This window comes from Danio rerio, chromosome 20 (genome assembly GCF_049306965.1).
Source record: "Danio rerio strain Tuebingen ecotype United States chromosome 20, GRCz12tu, whole genome shotgun sequence".
In the NCBI taxonomy this organism is placed as follows: domain Eukaryota; kingdom Metazoa; phylum Chordata; class Actinopteri; order Cypriniformes; family Danionidae; genus Danio; species Danio rerio.
This window is the reverse complement of record NC_133195.1, coordinates 36,022,501-36,036,026: the sequence shown is the minus strand read 5'-3', so window position 1 is coordinate 36,036,026 and position 13,526 is coordinate 36,022,501. Positions and strand designations below refer to the sequence as shown.

Here is a 13,526-nt window from a genome sequence, read left to right as displayed (position 1 = left end):
AATAAATATTCTTAGATAATACTGCATACATTGGATTTTAATACTTTAAAATGGATAATTTAAAATAACTTTTTAGTCTCAAGTAAACTTTCAGTTCTAAAATTTGTTTCTTACATTGAGATTTTATTTTTTTTTCGATACATTTCGTATTGTTATCATCATAGAATTTTTTTTTTTACCACTTAATATGTTTCTGGAAATCATATTTTCTAAGAGTGTTAGGTTAATAAAAAGTGCAAAATAACAATAGAAACCTTTTGCTACATACTTTTTGCTGTCACTGTTGATCAACTTCATGTTCTATGCTGAATACCTTATTTTAAAACAACAACTTTTGAACAGTTTTGTATACTATAATTTTGTATGAAAAAGCATGATTTTCACACAATTCTGAATAGATGGCTAAACAAATTATCAAGCAATTTTTTTTTGATACGTTATATTTTTGATAAATACTTTTAAAAAAATTGGTTTGAATGATTTGATGAGTCACCAAAGACATGTTTTTTAACATTAACCTTTTTGAAATAAACAAATATTTCAAGTGAAATATTTTTATTTCAATAGAATTAAATTTATTTATATTATAACACACTACTATAACAACTAAGCTTTTAAACAACTTAAACAACTAAGCATCATTTAAAAAGACTAACTTTTCATGATAACTGATTTCTCTGGATCAGCTGAAGTGTTAAAACAAACCTAAATACATTTAACAGATGGTGCTGTAGTTGCTAGAAGGGATACAGCTGTGGGCAGAAGATAACAAGAATTATTTATGTTATTTATTTAATTACCCGTTAATTGTATTTGATAAACATCTACCCCAACCCTAAACCCAACCTTCACAGTATTGTAAAAATATTAATTATTGTTGTACAGTTTCACAAAAACAATGCTTTTGATGTATTTCTGCAGCTGTATAAAATATGGTTACTTTAATAAACAACTAAATCATTGTCTTTTTAGGAATCAGATCATGTAAATATATAAATCAAGATCAAAACATTTTTAACGGTTAGTCACCTCTAATACGCTGTAAAAAAATGCTGGGTTCCACACAAATACTTCATGTTATCTCAACACAAATCGATTTAGTCAACTTAATCTTTTTTACTAATTTAAGTGGATTGAACATAAAACAGAGATGTTTCAAAAAAACTTGAGAATAGTTTTTGTTTAAACTCATTTTCAATAAGTAGTTTGAGCAGTGTGTATTCCTAGAGTATTTTCCTCTGTAGTTTTTAAGATTTCAACCAGATTTTAGTGTTTAAATGTGTGAACATCTTTACTTTTTGTATTTCAGCCCCTCTAGTTCAACTCTTCCACCTGGTCTGGTTCGCCTCGCAACTAAACAGGTGAACTGGCAGCTGGTGTTGGCAAGGTAAAAACAGACTGTTTTTAACACATAAAAGCTTTTCAAGGTCAGTGTATTCCAGGCAGGTTTTGTCAGGTTCATCTACAGTGTGAAAAGCACTTTTCCACTTAATGCCTCAGCGTTTTCTCTGTATCGATCATCTCCACCTCATTGACTCTGCATTCGAAAAGTGCATTAGATACTGTCTCACTGAAAATCATTGCATTGTGCCTCTAATTTAGACTTATTTGCGTCTGGAGTTGTTTTAGGCTCATTACTGCTTTCTTGGATTTTTGACAAATGATTATTTTGCGCCTTTTGGTTCTTGCGAGTTATCCAAATTTAATTAAATGTCGGTTTGTGGATGCTAGCCGCGTAATCTCAATCAAACTCATCTTTTCCCTTCACCGTTCTGCTTGTTCCTGCCAGTTATCTGCTTATGCAAAACAGCGCAATACAAGCAGAGACGGTAAGCTTTAATTAGCTATTGATTTTCAGATAGAAGACGATGTACTCTGTGTTAGAAATGTTTATTTTTGGCTCTACGTTTGCTTACACATTCATTCTGTCTTCTTTCCCCCAATGTTGTTCATTTATTTATTTATTTTTCTTTTTTCCCCCCTGTGCAGTAATGGGAAGCTCCTGGCTGTGGTTCAGGACCAATGTGTGGAAATTAGGTAATTCTGCACATCGATTGGAAATGTTTGGCCTTTCTGTAATTGGTTAATTTTTCAGCCTCTCATCTCGAGTGCTGTAAAGCTGAGCAAAGCTGCTTCTGAGATTGATGATTTTTGTGCAGATGTTGTATTTTTAAAAATATATTTATGTGTGTTTCATGTACAATTCAGTTTCTGTATGGTGTGATTTATTACGCTAATCTGCTCGCGCAGGAATGAAAGTGTCACGCTTCAGGGTCTGAGAAATTCACAGCCTGATGCTCTGAAAACAACCTCTAAACATTAAATTTCTTAATCTAAAAAAAATCTATAGTTTTTCCACAGTCAATATTTGCGTAGTGAGGCTGTTGTGAACTGAAAACTAACTCGCATTAAATTTAAAAACACTCTTAAAATGCTCTCTTTCAGGTCAGCTAGAGATGACTTCGGATCCATCATAGGGAAATGCCAAGGTACAGTAATTGTTTTGTTTTTTAGTTTAAGGCTCCATGAAGAGCTTTAAAATATGCATTTATATTTTATGTTTGAGAGGCTGGTACATAGTGTAGCTCCTCCCCTTTAAAAAAAAACAGCCAATGGTGTTTTGTTTTATCACAGCTCTGTCAGTGAGAGCGGTTGAGCTGAAGTGCATCAAATAAAAAGCAAATAGTAGAGAGTATTTGATTGGTCAAGATTTGATGAGAAACTGAAGCGTAAGCTGACATGACTAAAACTATTCATCCATTTAGGTGGAAGTGACAAACTACAAGCTTTACATATTTATATCAGTTTTATATTGTCTAAACGTGAATTTTGACACTGATCTGGAGCACACTATAGCTAGGAGATATCCTAAAAACTATCAATACTGATCCGATCATCTAAAACACTTCGATTAATTTCATGTGACCTTTAAGCCAGGGTATTTGCCAAAATTTTCAGCATGATTTTTACATATAATAACAAGTCTATAATTTAGAAAATTACAAAATGTTTATTTATTTATTTATTTATTTATTTAATTGTTTGTTTATTTATCACAAAAATGTTCACAACTTCTGAAACATTTGATTCTTTCATAAACTGTATTAGCCTGACTGGTCAATATTAGTTATTTGACATCTATGAGGTGAATAATTTATTGGTGGTATAATAATAAACTAGGAAGTACTGTGTTTTTTATGATTATTTTAAATTGTTTGTTTGTTTAAAAAATCATTATGAAGTCAAATTGTTTCCCCATTTTCCCCATTTTTTTTTTTGCAAATTGTAAGAATTTTGGTTTATTTTTCTCTTCGTTTTTGTTTATTTTATTTTGTTTTATTTTATTCTCCCTGGGCCTGATTACTATACATCTTTGTTCAATCAAAATTTCGGTTCAGATTTAAAGATGCATTTAAAAAATATATTTTTATTTAATTTTATTTTATTTTCCTTGTGTCTGATTACTATATGTACATTTTTGTTTAATCAAGATTTCTGCTCGGGCTTAAAAATGCATTTTAAAAATTTTATTTATTATTTTTTTTATTTTAGGGTGCTTTCACACCTACACTTTTGTTTCGGAACGTATCTCGTTTGCCCAGTTAGCGCGGTTCGATTGGCATATGTGAACAGGGCAATCGCGCTCTGTTTTGCACCAAAGTAATCGCTCTGAGATCGCTTGATGAGGTGGTCTCGGCTCGATTGAAACAAACCCTGGAGCGGTTCGATTACAGTGAGAAAGCGATCCGATCTGAGCGCGGTTATATCACAGTGTTTTATGGATATGTAATAGGCATACGGCTATATGAAGAGAGAATTATTAGTATGGCGGGAAGTTTCGCGAGTCTCCGGATGCCCGCAAACGAGTGATGATCTCCTGGTAATCTCGCGTCTCCCTCCCAGTCCTCAAATAGGCTTCGTCGCGCACCCTTCTCACCCCTCCCCACCGCGTCTCTCCTCAGACACGTCGTGCGCACGCACCCTGTCAATCACCACCAAACCACCACCTCTCCTGACAGCTTAGCGGGACGCTGCAAAATAAACCCTGACACTCTGACCAATGTGAGGAGAGTTTACTCGCACGTGACTTGTTTTAGCTCTTTTGGTGCGATTAGAAACTTTGCAGTGTGAAAGCGAACCGCTCCAAGAGCAAAGAGCAACAATGTAACATTTGTAATCTCTGTTTCGGAACAACTGAATCGATTCACAGGTGTGAAAGCACCCTTAGTCTCCCTGTGCCTGAATACTGTGCATCTTGTTCAATCAAAATTTCTTTTCAGACTTAAAGATGCATTTTATTTTATTTTTGGCCTATTGCCACATTAAATGTGTTAAGTCTATGTCTTTAACCTGCTAATAGAGTTGCAAAATGTTAAATCTTTTAAATGTTATATTCTTTTGGCCAGGTATATTTGTTCAGTCAAGATCTCTGCTTGGCTGTACTTTTTGATGGTTTTTATTTTATTTAAAAAAAGGCTTTTGCAGAGCATGAAATCTGCCACTTTGAGAGTCACGTCCTTGGTTAAATAGGCTGTTTTACTTGTTATTCTCTTCCCTGCTCTACTTTTTTTTTCTATCTTTACATTTGCCTTGAATATTTTATGAGCAATATCATTCAGAGAACAGGCCTGCAGACATGCAAGTCTGCTTTCAATTCACTTTCATTCGTACTGTCTTAGTTCATTTCAGTTCATTTCATGGAGATTTGCGTTTAGCCAGTATCTTCAGTGAGGGCAGAATTTTCACTGGTGTGAAGTCTATATAATGGATGCGTTTGATTAATTGGCACAGTCTTTTGTGCTTTTATATTCATGCTTCTTTCCTCTCTCGTCTTATGGGGCTAAATGAAATATTTCATATATGCTGCTAGATAAATGTGTATTGTGTGCTGATGGGAATATGCTTTTCCCAGCGCACATGCAGTAGGTTCTCAATCATTCATTAAAATGTCATGTGTGTGTAAATGAAACTCTTCATATTGTGAATGCAATGCAGAGTTAAAAGCATCAGATGAGAAAAAAAGATACTGCGTTGATATACTGTAGGCCTGCACGATATTGGATAAATCTGATTTTGCGATACTTAATTTTTCTGCAATAAATATTGCAATATAAATACATCTTCACGAGATAATTTGAATAGCTCTATTTGACAGTTTTCTGGAGAATCTTACAGTGTGGTCAGATACAGAAATTAAATAATCAAAATCCAAAAAATGCTCTTCTCACTTTGCTTTGTCTTGTTTCTAGTGCAAATATATAAAAAATCTTAGATCAAAGCAAAAAGTTGTTTTCAGCTTCAGAAGAACTGAGTTAAAAAAAAATAGTTAATTCGTACAACTTAAGTGTTTTTCTCTAAATCACGCATAAATTTTGTTCCAGATCTATAAGTAAAATAATCTCGTTTTTGCTTTGAATTGTAGATATTTGGATTAAAACAAACATTAATCAAAAAATACAGTAGTTAAATACAATTAATAAATGCGTTCCTGTAGCTCATGGTTAACTATAATTCATCCAACATTGCATATCTTGCGATGTAATTATTGCGGATGTGCACATTGCGATATTGATGCTGAGACGTGCATCCCTTCTTTGATATGTTTATGTGTGCATGTAGTGGTTGGAAACTTGTGATAAGTTTCTAAAGTGCTTTAAAAGGGATTTATGTATGATTTACACAATAAGTATAATAGATGGAATCCTGCCATAGACATTAAAGTAATAACGCAGCGTCTTAAAAAAATGTCAAACATTGGATGAATAAATATGTCAATTGGTGCTGTACATAGCCATGTACAGTTGACATTAATAACCCTCTCTAAAATATTTTCAAAGTGATGTTTAATAGAACATAGATTTTTTTCAGAGTGTTTCCCATTATATTTCTCTCCTGGAGAGAGCCTTTATTTGTTTTTGTTTGGCTGAAATTAATAGTTAATAATTCCTACATTTATGTAGCGCTTTTCTAGACACTCAAATAGCTTTGCACATTGGGGGGAATCTAATCATCTACCACAAGTGTGCAGCATTCACTTGGATGATACGAAGGCAGCCATATTGCGCCAGACTGCACACCACACACCAGCTGATTGGTGGAGCGGAGACTAATTGATGAAGCCATTTATGATATGGGGATGGTTAGGAGGCCATGATGGACAGGCCACTGAGCAAATTTGGCCAGGTTGGTTAAGCCTGTACCCCTACTCCTATTTTTTTTTTTTTTACATTTTTTTATTATTATTTTTTTTATCTCTACTCTTTAATACTGGGATTTTTATTACCACAAAGAGTCAGGACATCGGTTAACCGTATCACCTCACAGACGGTGCTAACCAGGCAGTATAGAGTCCCCTTCATTATACTGGGGCATTACTGTAGGACCCACACAGACTGCAGGTTGAGCACCCCCTTCTGGCCTCACTAACACCACTTTTGGCAGCAACCTGAATGAATGAATGATTGCATGAATAAAACACGATAGGTCAATTAACTTTGATCCAGTAATTCAATTTTGTCTATACTGAAACTTATAAATGCCAGATTGCCAAAAATCATCTTGTTTTGTTTACAAAAGCATTACGTTAAGTTGCAGGTGACTTGAGGCGTACTAACACTATGCTGTCCGAACCGTTCCCAGGCCCAATTCTCAGATCGTTTGAGAAGTGTGAGTGCTCTGAATTGATCTCAGGGGCGGTTCACTTGGGGTTTGGCACGGTACGCTTGTAGTGTGTGTGCAAAGCACGCCTGACGAGACTTGACTTTTAAGGGACTGTTTCATATGGATTTATTAATCATTTTTACTGTTTAATGAACGCAAACTGTCTTAGATTATTAAAGACTCAAATACCTCACTGCACGACAGCTATACACTTTCAGCATACCTCCTTTCTTTGGCATGGGTTTCCTCAGGGTGCTCTGGTTCAAAGACGTGCTATAGGTGAATTGCGTAAGCTAAAATATCTGTTGTGTATGTGTATGAATGAGTGTGTATGGCTGTTTCCCAGTCATTGGTTGCAGCTAAAATGGCATCCGCTACGTATTACATATGATTGATTAGTTGGCGGTTCTTTCCGCTGTGGTGACTCCTGATTAATAAAGGGATTAAGCCAAAAAGAAAATGAATAAATAAATGAATGAATTTGGTTTAGATTTCAATATGTCTATCTTGCATTAGTTTTAAACTAATTAAATAATTAAATAATTATATTGACAGTGATATTGATCGGCAATTACTATCATACCAGTAAATTGGACTTCCCTGAAAAAAGGGTAGTACAGAATGAATCATCTGTATTTTTGGTCTGAGATGAGAAGAAATTTAACAAGCAGACGATGTTTTTGTCATATAATCACAGACAAATGTCACAACAAATCACAACCCTGCAATGTCACATGGTTTGAGTTCATTACGATTAATGAGTGAATGCAATCCAACATGAGAGCATTAGTGATAATCATTCAGCCCCAACAGAAAGTCACAATTTGCCAACACTACTGCCTGCTCTGTTTTGCATCCAAATGCAATTTGTGAGTCCCTCAGGTTTGTTTCTTACAGAGAGAGCACAAAGTGACTCAGCTGTCCTTACGCTTTCACTCTCGGTGAGACGTTTTTATAGTGAATATGCGCTCAGCCAGGGCGATGCGCTGACTTAGCATTTTTTCTTTCTAAAAAAGCACTCTGTTTTCTCCCCTTTTTTATTTAAATGAGATTTACGGTGCGCGAATGTGCCCAGATAGCATACAGTACACTCATCCCACAAATTCAGCCATATTGGCCCTGGCGTTCATCTTAGATTAATTAGCTTTTAACAGCTGAAAGGTGATTTATGAACCCTGCTTAAGCGTTTCCCCCACCGATATTTATCTAGCTAAGTGCCATCGTTCATTGTGAATTATTGAATCTCTCCGTCTTGATATTTCTGTTAATTTCTACCTGAATAGAAATCGCCAGCTTGCGTTTCCCGCTTTTTTCCCCCCGGTACCTCAGGGGTTGAGCTGATGATAAGTTTGCAATAGCTTTGATGTTCACTGCAGCGTCGGGTGCGTCTGATCTCAGCGGTGCAGCTCAGACCAAAGCCAAAATAGTTTTAATCAAAAGTCTGCTTTATTAACCCCCTCTTGTCTGATGCACACTAGTTGGATGGTTTTAGGCTTGTGTTTTGAAGCGCTCTTTATGTTGTCTGCAGGATGCTGTGACGATTAAATGTTTTCTAGGCCCTGAAGCTGCTGTTGGTGTTTAAGTGTTACTTTTAGTGTTTAAGTATACAGATTTTTATCATGCTGGGCTTTTGAACTTTAATTGGAAAGCCTTGGGCTCATCCCGCACAGAATCGGGTGCTAGTGGTGAGTGTTTTGATGGATGATGGCTCTGTTTTTCTCTCAGGTGACTGTGGAAGTCGTTGAGTGAAAATGAAGCTTTGCATTACAGAATGTTGCTTAATTGATGGTTTAAAGTGGTTCCGACATTTTGTATCTACCTGAAATGCAAGTTAACACAGTTTTAACACATCAAGATCATATTTAGATGCTTGTTAAAGTTCCCTGAGACTCTTAAAGGTGCTGCATTTAAGTTTTGGACATAAAAATACCATAATATGTTTGCAGGTATTTAATAGACATGCTAAGGGAAAATACTTATCTGAAAAACAATGTTAAAGACAGATATTCTTCCTGGAAAATGTGTGCTACGTGCCAGAACGTCTGTCTTTGTTTTGGTCATTTAACCCGCCTAATGTTTCTTTAGCCAATTATATTTCAGGACCCTGGGTTGCCTTCTGAACTGAAAATCCCACTCAGTTACAGTAATTCTGTCAGGAGGAATGGGCCAAAATACCTTCAAACTATTGTGAGAAGTTTGTGGAAGGATACCCAAAACATTTCACCACAGTTATACAGTAATAATTTAATTATATATATATAACAAAAATAATTCTCATTATTCTGGCATTTAGCAAATAAAAATCATTTAGGTAATCCTAACAGACCTAAAATAATAAACTTTTAGTATGATTTACCATCAAACATTAAAAAAAAAAAAAAAAGGTTATGTTTGATTTGTCCATCATGCGTATTGATTTTTTTCTTGGTACCCTCACATATTTGTTTAGCCACTCTTATATCCCTGGTAGAGACAAAAAATTGTATGATGGCTGCATATTATTGTGTCATATTAGACGACCCGCATCTTATGACCATCGGCTCTGCTAATTTGCCACTACTCTAATTTGCGATGCACTTATTCTGTTCTTTAATATACAAATGAGATGTCTTTGCTCTTTAAATTGAGCATTGTCTGTTAATCATCCACAGAAATTTTTCTTTTGGATTCACCTTTTTGCTAAATCTGGCCCAATATCGTTGAGTATGTTAACACTGTATCAACTTGTTTGTTGAAGTGTTGCATTGCTTGTGTTATATCGGTTATATCATATGAGTCATACAACTCATACAAGGACATTTTTTTTTGCCAAAGTAGTTTGATATCTACAAATATATTAGGAACCACAAAGTTCTCCTTCCTTCTGCAGTGCCCAAGGACCCGAACCCTCACTGGCGCAGGGTCGCGTGGAGTCATGACTGTGCTCTGCTGGCATATGCCGACAGCACCGGCACGGTCCGAGTCTTTGACCTGATGGGCAGCGAACTCTTCATTATACCACCGGTATGTCACTCACAGCGGCCTTCACCATTTCTCACTTGCTGTCGCTCTCTCTGTCTCTGTCACTCATCCTCTCTGTTGACATTGATTCCACTTTCAGCGCTCAGTCCAACTTTTTTCGTTTTTTTTGTGCGCACAGTAAGAGCACTCTCTTCTGTTTCAGTATAAGTGCTAACTATAATGATGGGCTCCTAATGACTGAATTTCAGGCTTGTGTGCATTGCCCTCTGGCTTTCTGCTCTGCTTGGCTCTTCTCACATTCTCATTCTTTGTATCTTTAGACCGGATAGGCCTGACCCTCTCAAGAGGGGGCTTTCCCACTCCGCTGCCCAAGCAAGGAACACATTTTCTGGTTCCCTTCAGCTCTAAGCCCCCTGATGCCCTTGAAGGACATTTTCAGAGGAGTTACTCTCTCAGAAAGCGAGCTCTCTTGCCCCTTTACCACTTTTCGAATTCCCCCCTCTGCGTTTCTTTTGATTGCGCTGCTGGTGAGGTCTCAGTCAGTCTGTCTCCGACTCTTTCTCTGTTTTTTTTTCATCCTCCTCCGCATTACTCTGCAGTCTTCCATCTCTCTGTCAGAAACTATTAGTTTAGTCTCACAAGATGGCCTTTCTCCATCCCGCAGCCTCACAGTGTAATGACCTGTATGACTCCATATATTTTTTTGTCACTTTCCAACTCTGCTTGTATCTCTACCTTGTCTGTTTGATGTCTTTTCTTTTTTTTGTCTGTCTCTGCAGGCCATGAGCTTCCCTGGAGATTTCAGCTATGCAGCAGCAGGTCTGATGTTTTTGGAGTACACGGGCAGTGCCCAGTGGTCAGCCGAGCTGCTGGTCATCACCTACAGCGGGCAGCTGAAGAGTTACCTGGTCAGGTATGTGGAGCATGGCTGGCATTTTATAATAGGAAAACAGGAAAGATTCCCCTTCAAAAAAGCTTTCATAACCTGAAATAAAATGTAGTGTGAACAAAACACAATAAAAAACTGTAATATTAAACAGTTATTTTTAGTAAAATAATATTTTAATCACCAAACATATTTAAAAATTTAAAGATAATACAATTAAATTCAAGCAAAATATTACAAAAAAATTACAACCTACAAAATTTCATCTACATTTTTCCATTTTTTTTTTGCTTTTCTTTATTTATCCTTTTTTGTAAATTTGTATTTAATATTTTTCTATAACAAATTTGTGTGTACGAGTTTTTGAGCTGTTATCGTAAGTTATTTTGTTAGATAAGCTCCAGATTTGGTTTCAGTACTGACTAATCTAACATATATGCACAAATATACATGTATTTGTGATAGGAAGCTACACAATATTATGTTTTAATCAACATGTTTTAGGATATTACAGGAAAAATGACTAACTCTTACTTCCAGGGCCATTTATATCAAAGTTATATTTAGCCGCACCAACAAATCCCCTTCAGGAACTGGACTGGATGGAAATGTTAAGATGAACATAATTTTGAAAAAATGTGCTAGCTAAACATAAAGAACGTAAAATAAACTTCTGCTTAATTGAGTTTGATTACTTATTTATGTGGTTAAAAAAAGAAATGTGCATAAGCTATGATGGATTTTGCCTTAGAAGCTGATGTTATTGCCACCTATTTACAAACTCTAAGCTCCCACAATAATTTGCAGCAGTGAGCCTGGTATAACATTATTAATGCTATTGTGGACCCTAATAGTTAATATTATAAGTAGAATTTTATTACAGCTCATTTATTAAATGCTAATGTAAAAAGCCACCTGCATTGTCATTAAACTGTCATTGAAAATTATTTTCATTCATTCATTTTCCTTCAGCTTAGTCCCTTTATTCATCAGGGATCGCCACAGCGGAATAAATCGCAAACCTTTCCAGCATATGTTTTACATAGCGGATGCCCTTCCAGCTGCAACCCATCACTGGGAAACATCCATACATACTCATTCATACACATACACTACGGCCAATTTAGTTTATTCAATTCAACTACACTGCATGTGTTTGGACTGTGGGGGAAAGCGGAGCACACGGAGGAAACCCACGCCAGCATGAGGAGAACATGCAAACTTTGCACAGCAACTGGCTCAGATGGGACTCGAACCAGCCACTGTGTTGCCTGAAAATCATTTTAACCAATCTTTTATTTATTTATTTATTTATTCATTTATTGGCAATTCATATGATCTGAGTACTGCTAATGTCACAGTGCATTGTCATCCAAATTTTCATGCCTGTGCAAAAGATGCACTTGGATGAAAAATTCAATGTCTTGGTTGCATCAATTAAAAACCTTAATGTAGGTTAAATGTTTAATTAAAGGTCTCAAGCTGAAAATGAAAATAAAAAATATAGCTTTATTTTTCTGTCATGTATTTTTGAGGGGTACATCTTGCCTTACAGCAAGGCTAAGGTTTGGAATTTTTAAACTTAATGTTGGTGACCACTGATTAGTTGAGCTGAATAGTAATTTTAAAATGCATGTTATTATCTTCGAAAATGTTTAAAAATGATCAAAAATCAAGTAATCAATAAAATAAATGGCTGAATGAATGATTAAGGAAATATGTAGCCCAAGCATAGCTATAATACTTTCACTACACTAACAACATTGTTACTGACCATCTGATTAACACTTCAAACAAAAAATGGCAAGGATATTTGCCAATATCCTAAGCTGAAATCTGACTGGCTCGGTCTATTTCTTTATCCTGATATTTAAGTCATAAAGTTGCAGTGGAAGCTTGTCTTTGTGCCAGTAGACAAGGGTTTGGCAATGGGAGGATAAAAAAAGCACTAATCCTTCGCTCTGTATAAGGAGTGTTATGGGATATAAGATAGTACAGTATTTGCCTTGTAATACATGAATCACATTCATAAAGATATTGGAACAAGACCACCAGAGAAGATTGTGATTCAGATGCTCGCAGAACATAATTCCCTCTGACTCTTCCAGGGCTAGATATTCTTGCAACTAAACCCAAAAAGTCTGAGTCTTCTGTTTATCTCTGAACTGAGGGGGGAGGCTTAGCTTTGAGTATTAATCAAATTGCCTGCAGTTTCCAATTTGTAATTCTTTGTTTAGTCAGTCAGCTTCAAGTTTTCAAAAGTTTCCATCGTCTGTTTGCGAGAGAAATGGCAGATGAAAAAAAAAATCAGCTTTATTCTCCTCAAAAAACTCAGCTGTAGGCTTTGAAGCCCCGAAGAAAGCTCTTGCTCATTATTATGTGGAAGCAATTGCAGTTGTTTTACTTTGAGGAAGTTTTCAAAGTCATTTAGAAATGTTGTACTAACGTTGCACTAAATGGTTCTTTCAAGAGCATTTTTGACATAAAGCTCCTTAAAAGAATCACAAAACTCATTTAATTTACTTTGAACTGTATTTGCCCTTCACTCTCTGAAACCCTTCAAAGTGTCCATTCTTATCAAGACCACTAAATAGCATCCTGCTATAATTGTTTTTTTCTGAATAATTATAATAGATTATTAAAACTCAGAACAACATAAGGGTTGTCTGATGATCATATATTAGGTTTGAATATCTTTTACATTTCTTATATTAATAAATATGGGTGGCACGGTGACACAGTGGGTAGCGCTGCCACCTCACAACAAGAAGGTTGCTGGTTCAAGTCTCAGCTGGATCAGTTGATATTTTTGTGTGGTGTTTGCATGTTCTCCCCATGTTCACCTGCATTTTCTTTGGGTGCTCCGCTTTCCACTACCGTCCAAAGACATGCGCTATAAATGAGTTGAATGAACTAAATTGATCGTAGTGTATGTGTGAGAATGAGAAGGTATGGGTGTTTTCCAGTGATAGGTTGCAGCTGGAAGGGCATCCACTGCTTAAAACATATGCTGGATAAG

General features: G+C 35.9%; 1 protein-coding gene across 8 annotated transcripts in view; it reads left to right on the top strand.

The window, feature by feature from the left end:
- nbas (NBAS subunit of NRZ tethering complex) overlaps positions 1-13,526 on the top strand; it is a 378,367-nt gene that overhangs the window by 4,899 nt on the left and 359,942 nt on the right. For all 8 annotated transcript variants that reach the window (XR_012395546.1, XR_012395545.1, XR_012395547.1 and 5 more), the window contains exons 4-8: positions 1,310-1,387; positions 1,990-2,037; positions 2,446-2,489; positions 9,530-9,663; positions 10,401-10,534. Coding sequence is in view for 4 of the 8 variants with exons in the window: in XM_073932555.1 (XP_073788656.1) it covers positions 1,310-1,387; positions 1,990-2,037; positions 2,446-2,489; positions 9,530-9,663; positions 10,401-10,534 (438 nt within the window). In the remaining 4 variants the exon portion in view is untranslated. The remainder of the gene's footprint in view (positions 1-1,309; positions 1,388-1,989; positions 2,038-2,445; positions 2,490-9,529; positions 9,664-10,400; positions 10,535-13,526) is intronic.